The following is an 11,039-nucleotide window of genomic DNA, read 5'->3' on the forward strand; positions in this document are numbered from 1 at the left end:
TCTGTGTCTGATCTCATCAATACTATACATACACAGGATGTTGTGGAAGTCAGTTCAGTTTCCACGGTTTTGATTTGACTTAATAAAATGCTTAGCAGCTATAGACGTGTTTCCAGGATCAAGCCTTAACCCTGAAAATACTGTAGTTAAATTTACACCATCAAACAGCATATTGCTTATAACCCTGCCAGTGTCATTATGACTGACACCTGACAAACCATGTTTTTGTTCTGTATTTCTCCACAACATAAGTTTAGGGGTGCCAGCGAGAGCTTAGACCTCACAGAATTAGTAAAATCCCAACACTTTTCCAAGATCCAGCATTAACTCTAAAACAACCAGCGATGCACCGGTGCATCGTGCTGTTCACATCAGTTCTCTGTTGTTCTGATTTCCAGCTCATGCATGACGCAGCAGCACACTGTTTGTTAGTGTGAGACCTAATGTGGGGAATGGGGGAAAGTAACAGCAAAGCGTTCAGAGTTTGGAGGGATTTCACACTGCTACACTCTTTGTGTGTTTGAAAAAGTTTTTTTCTTTTACTTCACTGCTAACTTTGATGAAGTGAGTCAACATTTACAGTCTTGGACTGTTCTTTTGTTGAGAAAAAAATGTTTAAGTATAGCCTGATGTTATTTTATGAATAAAGGAAGGATTCCTAGTCTCTTCCTCACAGTGAGGATTACAGCTTATTAATTTAAGGCTGGTATCGGATCAGTGCTCATTATCAGTAGAAACCGAAAGCCAAGGTAACTGTGTCATATCGGAAATGAAAAAAGCTGGATCAGTGCTCAGTGTCAGACTAAATGTATTTAATCAATATCACCACTACAAACTTTTATTCTACTTTTTATTCTACTCCTCTGTAGTATCTCTTTTGTTAAGTACTGGTGGTGCTTCTTCTGGCTTAATAATAATTCATTAGACATTCAGTGTGTCACAGAAAGTACATCGTGTATGTGTGTGTGTGTGTGTGAGAGAGAGAGAGAGAGAGAGAGAGAGCTTCAGTTTGGCTCTAATCAAAAAACAGGGAGCAGAGTGCTGCCTTGAGAGCAGTGAAGCATGACAACACACACCTGGTAAGCTGCTTATCACACTTTAATTTCACCTACATTGAGATCTGCGGATGTAGGCGTGACCAAACAGATGTGTGTGTGTGTGTGTGTGTGTGTGTGTGTGTGTGTGTGTGTGTGTGTGTGTGTGTGTGTGTGTGTGTGTGTATGTGTGTGTGGGTGTGTGCAAGCAGGTAGACGTATGTGTGTGTACAAACAGTTGTGTTTGAAGTAGCACAAAGATGAAGGGAGCGATAAACACAAAGAGAAGAGAGCGTGCAGATTAAATGGAGAGAGAGATATCGACAACAAAGAACAAAAGAAGCAGATAAGAGGAGAGATATGGGAGGAAATACAGCAGCAGTAGGGCTGGAGAGAGATAGAGCGATAGATGGAGAGCAGAGGGAGATACGAGGTTAAAATCTAGCCAGGCTGGGAGGGAAGTGTGGCCTGATGAACAGCGACAGAGGGAGGGAGAGATGCATGGGGGATTAGGATGAAACAAGGATACTCTAAATTTGATGTTTGCATGAGCACGAGTGTGCCTGTGTGTATGACAGTGTCTTTTACCGGTGTACGTGTAAGCAAACTATGACTGAGCTGTGTGTCTGTTAGTGTCTCCAATGAATGTACAAGAAATACAAGCTTTTTAACTTACATAAAAAACTGTCAAAAATGAAAGAAAAGATGTGAGAAAAAAATTATATAACCAGGCAACAAATCAACATGTCAAACTAATTATACTGTAGAAATATTCTGACTGCAGGCATAATTATTATTAAGGAGAGAAGAATATGTATCCAAAATGTCGCCTGTGCATTGTGCTAGATTGCAGTGGTCCACACACTCTTTGGGGATGACATGTCCTTCTAATGGTTATCCTGGATTTGTTCACTGGAAGCTGAGCCTTCACCTCTGACCTCGGACACATGGTATCACCCAAGTGCTACAATCTCTCTGAAATAACAAGACCCACACTAGCTGCAAAGCCAGCCAACAGTGTATTTCTGTGGATCATCAAAGCTTTTAACTTAAATAAATCCATGAAATATATGTACTGAGGTTTTGTCTTACTATTGTATGAATTCATTTCAGCTATTCTACTTTATTTAAGCTATTTTGTGGAATTTATTTGGCTGCTTTGATAGAATAATTTCTCGGCTGTTGATTTGATATATTTTAGCCTTTAAAATCGAGCATCCACTACAGTATGGCTCTTTTTGCAGAAGTAAAAGTGGTTCCTTGAATGAGACACCTTTAATAAGATATCTACAAAATAAGACCAGGAATACATCTGTGGGGGCAGGCTTTTACGACACTAAATATTTATATTATTTGCATTTGGGAATAATGAGGAAACCCCTGCATGCACATATGAATTTAATCTTCATGTGAAAACAAATGCTAATATGTGGCAGATAAACATAAGCGCTTTCACATGGATGTATCCCAGAGGGAATCTTTGCACCACATCTAATACACCAAAACATCTGTGTGCTACAGCAGGACTTTAATAGTGGTTCCACTGTTAAATTTCTGCTACTGTGACAAATATCATGTACTATCTTGCTCCCTCCCTCTCGCTCTCTTCTTGTCATGCTCCCTCGTCGCTTCTCATTCCCTCTGTGTCCAAATTAAACACAAGGCGCAGGACACTCTGATAAGGCCATCTGTTCGTATCTCCCTCTCTCAATCCCTCTGCACTTTTTCTTCTTACTCCGTCTGACAGTCTATCGCCCCTTGCTGAAACTATAGAGCACACCTCTATGCATTTCTCTTCTTCTTTTCATTTCTCTACTGGCTGATCAGAGCATTAAATCCCATCGGTGAGTGGCAGGCAGGAGCAGTAACACTCTGTAGCGTTGGACTTGTCATCGAACGTTTAATTGCTAGGCCGTGGGTGTAAAAGCAACACATCAGAGTGTGTGATGCTACAGCTCAATTAAAGTTGTATGAGGTGCCCGACGTTCCTCCGCCGCCTGCAGTTTAGAGTGATCCCGAGATTCACACGCATACACACATATACACACAGACCTCAGCCCTCGTGCCTCACAGGGAGCTCAGAATCTGACTATGAAAATGAGTTTGTGATAAACTCATCACAAAGCTTAACAAATAGAGCCGGCAAAGAAGAAGAGTAGGGGAGGGGGGGGGGGGGGGGTGAAACGGTCAAAGGGGTCAACTAATCAAGAGGAGGGGAAATGAGACGAGGGGTAGAGGAACTGCGAGGGGGAGGGTGGAGGAAGGAGATGGCGCGCGCGTGAGAGAAGGAGGACTTAGAAGGGTTACCATTAATGACTGTGAAATGAGAATCCGAGGAGGAAGCGCTAGTGTGCAGTGAGAGAAAAAAATGAGTAAAAGATAGCAGGGAGGGAAAAGGAGGGATGAGAGAGGAATACCATGAAATGAAAGGGTTCAGGCTAGTGTAATATTCTACTGCTGTAGAGAAACTGGAAGACGTCAGGAGGAGGAGTTGAACACAGGACAGAGGGGATTTGAGAGTGGGGGGGGGGGTGCGGAGATGAAATTGAATGAGAGAGAAAGCATATGGCAGGTCTGGGGAAATAAAAGGAAGAATACGGAAGAGATGAAAAAGCATTTCTTAAGGAGAGAAAAGAATGGGACAAAGGGAGGATGTGTGAAAGAGAGTGAAAAATCTTCTTAAGTCATTTCTAAATCCCGTCAAAGAAGTCAATATAGGCAAGGGAACGGAGACCAGGGAGAAGGGAGACATGCGCAACGCAGTCTCACGGCAGTTCCCGAAACAGTCACAAGCTCTAATCTATTAACTTGCGTTTCTGTAAACGAATTTTCCAGCTTTTCTGTGGTCCTGTACTCAGATTTCCTGTCCTTACATTTTTGTTCTGCTAGTCTCGGACGTACTGATTTATGTTTGGGTACAAAAAGTTCATATTTTCCACTTTTAAAAGAAAAAACAAAATTTCACCGGTCACACCAGAAACTTTGTTTCGAATCTTGCATGTGACAGATTTTTAATCATTTGTCTTATTTTTTAAGATGTTATCTATTTAAAATACAATAGCTTTTGGTATTAAAAACAGCCTGGTTAGGTTTAGCGATTTAAACTGTGATGCGCCAGCCAGAGATTTTCAGAGTTTCAGAGATAATGGGAGAAATAATCGCCGGAAGGTCAAAGTGGCCGGATCCCAAATTGTCACTTTCAAGGAGTTCTTTAATGTTTTTAGTAACCAAACGCCACTTACAAAGAAATGCACAACTAGCGAATTGGATATTTAAACTACTGGGATAGGTTTGGAAAAATGGAAAATTTTCTTGGATTTCACACAAAGCATATACTTAGCACTGAAATACAATAGTTTCAAAGTCGTGCTGACAACAATATTTGTGTCCATGATCAGGAACAAACAGATTTTTCACAGTTTGGCACGAGACCGGGTTGACACACAGGTTTCAGTGGTTAGTGAAATGTGATAGCAGAGCTAAACCTTAGCTGCTCTACACAAAGTTACCAAAGCCAAGCATCAAAGTATAGAATTAAATGGAGACATTTAATTTAATTTAGTTAATCGCTTTAAAATGTTATCATTCGTTAGCTGTAGTCACCAAACCAGTGTCATGGCTCTGGATATTTGTTAAATATGACTGAGCTGTGCTTCTTGTTTTGATTTCATTACTATATTAGTATTGGAGACAATTTTGATTCATTTATTTTAACTGGGCTTTGGGTCCTCTTTTGAGATTAATACATGTCTGTTCGTGTGTTTTTAGTTTAGGTAGTGTTTCTTCATTTTCTCTCTCTCTCTATGTCTTGATGACTTTTTCCTCCTGTGCTTTCCTGTCTCTGTCTTTTTGTTTAGTACCCTTTCATACTCAGTCCTATTTGTCTTTTGTTTATTGTTTTACTCTGAATGCTAATTTTGTGTCTTGTACTAGTTTTACTTTCTGGTCTTTTCCCCCCTAGATCGCCTGCCCCACCCTAACCGTCCTCACCCATCGTTGACCGTTTTCATCTGTGTATATTTGTGTAGTCCTGTCTTCCCCTTCTTGTTTCCATATTCTCTTGATTGATTCCCAGGCTCTTTGAGTTTATTTTTTTGAATTTGCGTGTCACTTCCCTTTTAGGACTTTTTATGTCAACCAAACTAAAGACTCGACTTTTGTTACTTCCCTCTACTTCAGTGGCTGCACTTTGGTCCTCATTCCAACCCCAAACGACATCCAGAGTGATTAATGAGGCTGCTGATGGAAATATTTGTGAGTGCTTCAACTAAAGGGAAGTGTTGATGACAAACTGTGTCAGCCCCTCATTTACTGCTATTCATGAACCAATTCACTGAGCTCAGACATGCTAAAATTCTTGCAAGTGCTTCATTATGAACACTTCTGGCTCAAATTAGACAGAATAAGTGATCCAACCGGAAACCAAGACACACCAAATGCAGAAAAAGTTATGCTTTTCATGAAGAGTCCAGGCCTATATCAGCCCACGAATGCCACACCCTTGTTTCAGCACCAGCCTTCCTCAGGGGAGTGGTGCTTCTGATTGTTACATGCTGACTCTTTAGTAAATCTTTGCAGCTAATGAGTATCCGCCCTGCAAATGTTTCCTCTGTGTGTCCAGAATATCTATCACAATTTATCTGGAAATTTGCAGCAATTATGTTCTTGTAAGTCAGCCGTATAGATGATTTCCCTTTTGCGCTTAGAGACATCACAGAGGAATGTAGAGAAACTAAGAATGAGTTAAAGGACAAAGGGCAGTGCACACAAGAAAAGGGAGACACAGCAGACAGCAGAAAGGTGATTATGAAAAAAGGTCAGGCTTCTTAGCAGTCTCTAATTGGATTACTGTCACTATAGTGTGTTTGTATAGGTGACTGCGAATGTGTGACTGCATAGAGGTTCAAAAAAAGTATGCATGACTGCAATATGTATGCAGAGATTTCATGCTTGTGTGTGTCACAACACTTCCCTTCCCCCAACGCCTTTTCCTCACGCTCTTTTTCCAGTTTTTTTCACACAGATCTTATCAACACTCTGGCTCAGGAAGAAGGTGCATGAAGTGAAATTCTGATCATTAGCAAGTCAACGAACAGAGAATTCGAGAGAATGCTAGCGCCTCAGAGATGGTAGAAGCACGCTTACTATTCTGTTCTAAATGGTGGAAATTGGGAGTCGGATAAAACTGGGAAAATGCCATTTCGATTAAACGCTTCGTATTTTAGCCACACAGTGTGCAAAAATACAAAATGCTCCAAAACGCATACTGTAATATCTGTTTTTAACTGCAGTGGAAATCAGGTCAGAGAGGGAAGAAAAAGAGAGAGAGAGAGAGAGAGAGAGCGGGAGTGACAGAGAGGTAGAGCCTGCGAGACAGACACCGCTCTCGCAGTTTCCCATCCATAATGAACACCGTCCTACCCCGGCCCCGGTGCAGCGCACAATCCCTCACTGGAGCGACCGGAGGGAGACTGGGATGAGACAAAGGGGAATGGCCACATTAATTACATACACTCTCTAGGCGGGAGCTATCACCGGAGGCTAACGCAGGAGCCGACAGAGAGATGGAGCGACAGAGAAAGATAGAGAAATGGAGATGATAATGCTTACGGAGTACCCTATGTGTCTCCAGCGAGAGGGAGTGTTTGTCCTTAGCAGCAAGACGCCTGCTGGCTGCTGAGTTATGTCAGTGTTACTAATGGGAGCTGAACCTCCAATCACACAAACGCACACTGATGCGAGGCCACTTTTGTGTGTGTGTGTGTGTGTGTGTGTGTGTGTGTGTGTGTGTGTGTAAATTGGATGACAGAGTCTGTATGTTTGCTACAACAGGAATGTACATGGAAGCTTGTGTGTATTGTTACATAAGTGTTAAGTGTGATTTATCTGGGGATGTTTATGTGTGTGTATTTATGTCTGTTGATGTGCACTTACCCCTGGTAGTGTTTTCTGCTCATGAAGAGCGCTCTGGGCTTTCAGCGCAGACTCTCTCGCACAGTACGTCAGAAACGCACATCCTGTCAGACAGAAAGAGGCAGAGAACGAGAAAGAGAGAGGGAGAGAGTAATGGTAGAAAAGGTCAGGGTACGGCTCTAATATTTGTCATCCTCTATCTCTGTCTTTGTCAGCCGGGTCTCAGAGCAAAACGTGAAATAGTCACCAAAAAAAGTAATGTATTTGTTCATGTTCACGGACACAAATTGTCATTGTTTTTCAAGACAGTTGGCACAACTTTGAAGGTAATGTTTTTTTAATAGGAGGTATATTTCATGTCTGCAGCCCCGAGTCTGGACCGGGGCTTTGTCACCCTGGCAACCAAGACAACAGGGCGATGTGATGCACTTTAACCCAAACCTTGATCTTTCTCTAAACATAATCAATTCGGCTTTTAAAGACAATTAATAATGTATGACACAAATTAACTGTAAATATCTGTCTCGTTTCTGACTTAAACTGTGATCTCTGGTATAAGCGGGGAAATGATTCCCTCTGCCACAAACCCCTTCAGTCTCCGAATGTGGACAAATCACTACACATGACACCAAACAGATTAAAAACAAAAAATGTGTGCAAGACATGAAGAAATGAAACATTGGTGTCCAGGAACATGAATAAATACATTAACGATTATGACTACTTCACCACTGCCTTGAGACTGTATTGTTATATTGCACCCCCCCACACACACAAACATACACACACACACTCTCCGTCATCATCCATTTAAATCTTTTAAATGTTGTCTTTTCTAATACCTTTCCTGATTACTTGTCATCATATATTCTGGATATACGCGTGAAGATTAAAATATTGATATATAATCATGCATTGTACGGTAACTATGCTCCCTAATGATGTTACTCTAGAGCAGAAGAGGACACTCCACGGCACGGCACATCTCAGTACGGCACGCCACGAGTCAGCACACATGACAGCACCACAGACGTGTGCGTGGGGCTAACAAGGCCTTGCAGGCTTGCCACTGTCAGGTTCTTGCCCTATACCAACCACTATGCATGCCTCACGATCACTCCAGATACACTCCCTCTGTTTTCCTACGTGTTGTACCTGTGTCTGTGTGTGTGAGGGAAGGGTGGGTAGTAGAGCTGGCTGCCCAGAGCTGTTTACTACACCTGTCACCAGCACTAAGACAACAAGATTAGCAGCAGGTTAGCATCCCAGTGACATCTCAGACGGGCTCATGTAGATTCAGATTAGAGAAATGAAGTTAACATTCACGGAGTGCGCATCTCGGGATTTAATGGTGCCATGAGATTAAAAACAAAAAGAAAAAAGAAATACAAAGAATGATAAGACACACACCTGACATGGCACTCGGATCAGTACATGGCACACACACACATAGACACACATGCATCTTATGGTCCATCTCATTGCTTTTAAGAGCGGCTTACTGTGGCTGTGGGGAATCTCAAAACAACAGATTCTTTCCCTTGTGTCACCCTAGCTTACAGCCCCATTACACTGATTGGAGCATACAGTCTAATCTGGCTCATAACACAAAGGACCCCAGGTCAGTGTGTGTGTGTGTGTGTGCATGTGTGTGCCTGAATGGGTTTTGCTACAGTAGAAAGTTATTTTTCATTCATGGCATCTATCAGGAGATCCTTATTTCCACTCTTTATCATATATTATAAAACTTTTTATCACATTCTTTTTCCGCCTGTGGAGCACAAGCTTTACAAATTGGAGTAAATTTTTAAATACATTAGGCACCCGATTGTTTTATGAAGCATGCTGCTGCAAAACAGCGAGTTCGCTCGCAGTGTACGGGCAGTAACTGAGTTTGCTTGCTCGTCTTCGGGATCTCATGCCTGAACTCAAAATGAAGACACGAAGGCACTGTGACAGTTTCCATGGATACATGTGACATACACGCAGAAATATTTTCACTCATCTATCTGCCTCTGTGTCGCACATCTATCAAGCACCGGAGGCATCTTTTTAACTCTGGGTTACGAAGGCAGATCCTACCTTTGTGCATGCCAGTGTATTTGTCCTTAATCACAGTTAGCTCATAGATCTTGCCGAACTGCTCAAAGATAGGCTTGAGGTCCTTCTCCTCCAGATTACGGGGAATCTGCCCCACAAACAACTTGATGGCATCAGCCTCCTTCATCGGGACAAAGTGGAGAGGACAACTGGGTACTGCAGGGCTCAGGGGCAAACAGATCGGGAGCAGCTATCCCTGGAGAGGAGCGACTGATGCTGGAGGAGTCTTTGGGACATAGCCAGAAACATGGGAGAGGAAAAGAAAACAATTGAAAAATAACTATTATTATCCTTAGAATATTTATTTATATAATAATAATTCATTTTCACAGATTTATATTACAGTAGGATACTTTCCTTGGTTATTTTACCCTATAAAACATTTATCACATGTGTTATAGTATTAGCCAAATTGCAATTGTAATTTTGTAAAAAGATTATAAATTCCAGATCAAATGTCTTCATGAATATATTTAATAATAAAATACATGCATCCATTACGTTAAAGAAAAAGAAACTATAGATAATTTGTGTATTTAGTGCCCACGCTGATGACAAAGGGCCCCAGTTGCTTCCGGTAAAACAATTATGCAAATGTTAATTAGCCAATCAAAAAACAATAATAGCACTTTTTGCTCCAATTAAAAATATATGAAAAGAAAATATGTATGCAGATGCGTTACCTTTCCGTGGATAAACGGCGTTCAGGATCCGCTACACATAAAAAAAGAAGAGGAAACAGTGTGACTGGGGATAAAACATTGCAATAGAGCGGTTTCTTTGTTTAGCCAGCTGTAGGTTACAGCATACACACGGATGTCATGGGGCTCCCTTGCTCTTTGTCCGATCACCCCCCCACCCCCCCCCCCCCACCCCTCCTCAATGTACACACACACACGCACACACATATATATAAATATATTTATATATATATAATACTCTCGTCATAACAAAACAAGACGTGGGAATATACAGGCTGCACACGTCAAAGCTCTTACCGTTTGTACTGTACGGCCGTGCAGAGTGTTTCCTGAGCAGATCAGAAATTAAAGAGGGATGCTCAGTCGGGTTGTTGTCCTCACACCGCGCTCTATCTCTCCGTGCGGTCCGCCTTCTTCCCCTCTCTGGATGCTCCCCGCTCTTTGTGCCTGCCGTGCTGTGTGTGTGTTTGTGTTTATCCTCCTCCTCTCTCCTCGGTGTGTAATATTATAGATTCGCCTTGTGTTTTTACAAAAACAAAAAACAAAAAACAAAAATCCACAAAAAATCCCGGTGTTCCCGGTCTTCGGGTGTGGAAGTGACGGAGAAGAAGTCCTGGCGGCAGGTGAGCTCGAACACCACCGCTTTCTGCACTTAGTCCCAACCTCTCAGGGTTTACAAATCCAGAGTTATCACTTTCACCACTCTCAAGTCCTGTTATATTATAACAAAGTGATAATGGACAAAGCAGCTTCTAGAATTTGGCTAGCTTAAAACTGTTGAAACTTGATCGGTCACTCGTAACGGGATCTTTCAGCCTTGTCGTTATTGTTCTAACCGTTAATGGGGAGCTGCTCTTACTATTTTCTGTTTCTTGTAGCGACCGGCCCGTCCGACGGTTCTATGGCTTTTAACGTCCTAAAGCTACCGGTGTCTCTCTACTCTCTGTCTCCCCCTCCCCCTCCTATCTCCAAAGCGGTTGCTAGCGCGTGACGTCAGCCGCGGGGACGGTCAATAACAATCCTCTCGTACACACACGAAAAATAAAAATATAAATCCAGATTAAACGTCTCGGTAATCTTTTCAAGCTTTACTCAATAACTTGTGGATGTGTGTTCAGTATTTAAAACAAAAAGATTGTTTTAGCATTTTTAGCGCCGTGTTATCTTAGCGACTAGTTCCAGGTGACCGCTTTAAAGACGATGCCTAGCCAACTCTGTGCGCGGAGCCGCCTATTGTTCTCGCCGCGAGCCCTGGCCTTGGTGCTGAAACGATGCTTCTTGACGTGAAGCC

General features: G+C 42.2%; 1 protein-coding gene across 5 annotated transcripts in view; it reads right to left on the reverse strand.

The window, feature by feature from the left end:
• The window catches only part of celf3b (cugbp, Elav-like family member 3b), a 33,119-nt gene extending 22,401 nt beyond the window's left edge, over positions 1–10,718 (reverse strand). For 3 of the 5 annotated variants that reach the window (XR_015131533.1, XR_015131532.1, XM_086311672.1), the window contains exons 1-4: positions 10,046–10,718; positions 9,731–9,761; positions 9,030–9,273; positions 6,969–7,051 (exon numbers count right to left, since the gene is read on the reverse strand). Coding sequence is in view for 2 of the 5 variants with exons in the window: in XM_086311672.1 (XP_086167798.1) it covers positions 6,969–7,051; positions 9,030–9,174 (228 nt within the window). In the remaining 3 variants the exon portion in view is untranslated. Of the gene's footprint in view, positions 1–6,968; positions 7,052–8,102; positions 8,180–9,029; positions 9,274–9,730; positions 9,762–10,045 lie in introns of those variants that run through there. The other 2 variants (XM_086311671.1, XM_086311674.1) reach the window with 2 other exon arrangements.
• Between the last annotated feature and the right edge of the window lie 321 nt (positions 10,719–11,039).

Source organism: Aulonocara sp. 'chitande type north' Nkhata Bay, linkage group LG11 (genome assembly GCF_057382095.1).
Source record: "Aulonocara sp. 'chitande type north' Nkhata Bay isolate Kocher_YH1m ecotype deep benthic linkage group LG11, A_spYH_male_GT1.1, whole genome shotgun sequence".
Taxonomy (NCBI): Eukaryota; Metazoa; Chordata; class Actinopteri; order Cichliformes; family Cichlidae; genus Aulonocara; species Aulonocara sp. 'chitande type north' Nkhata Bay.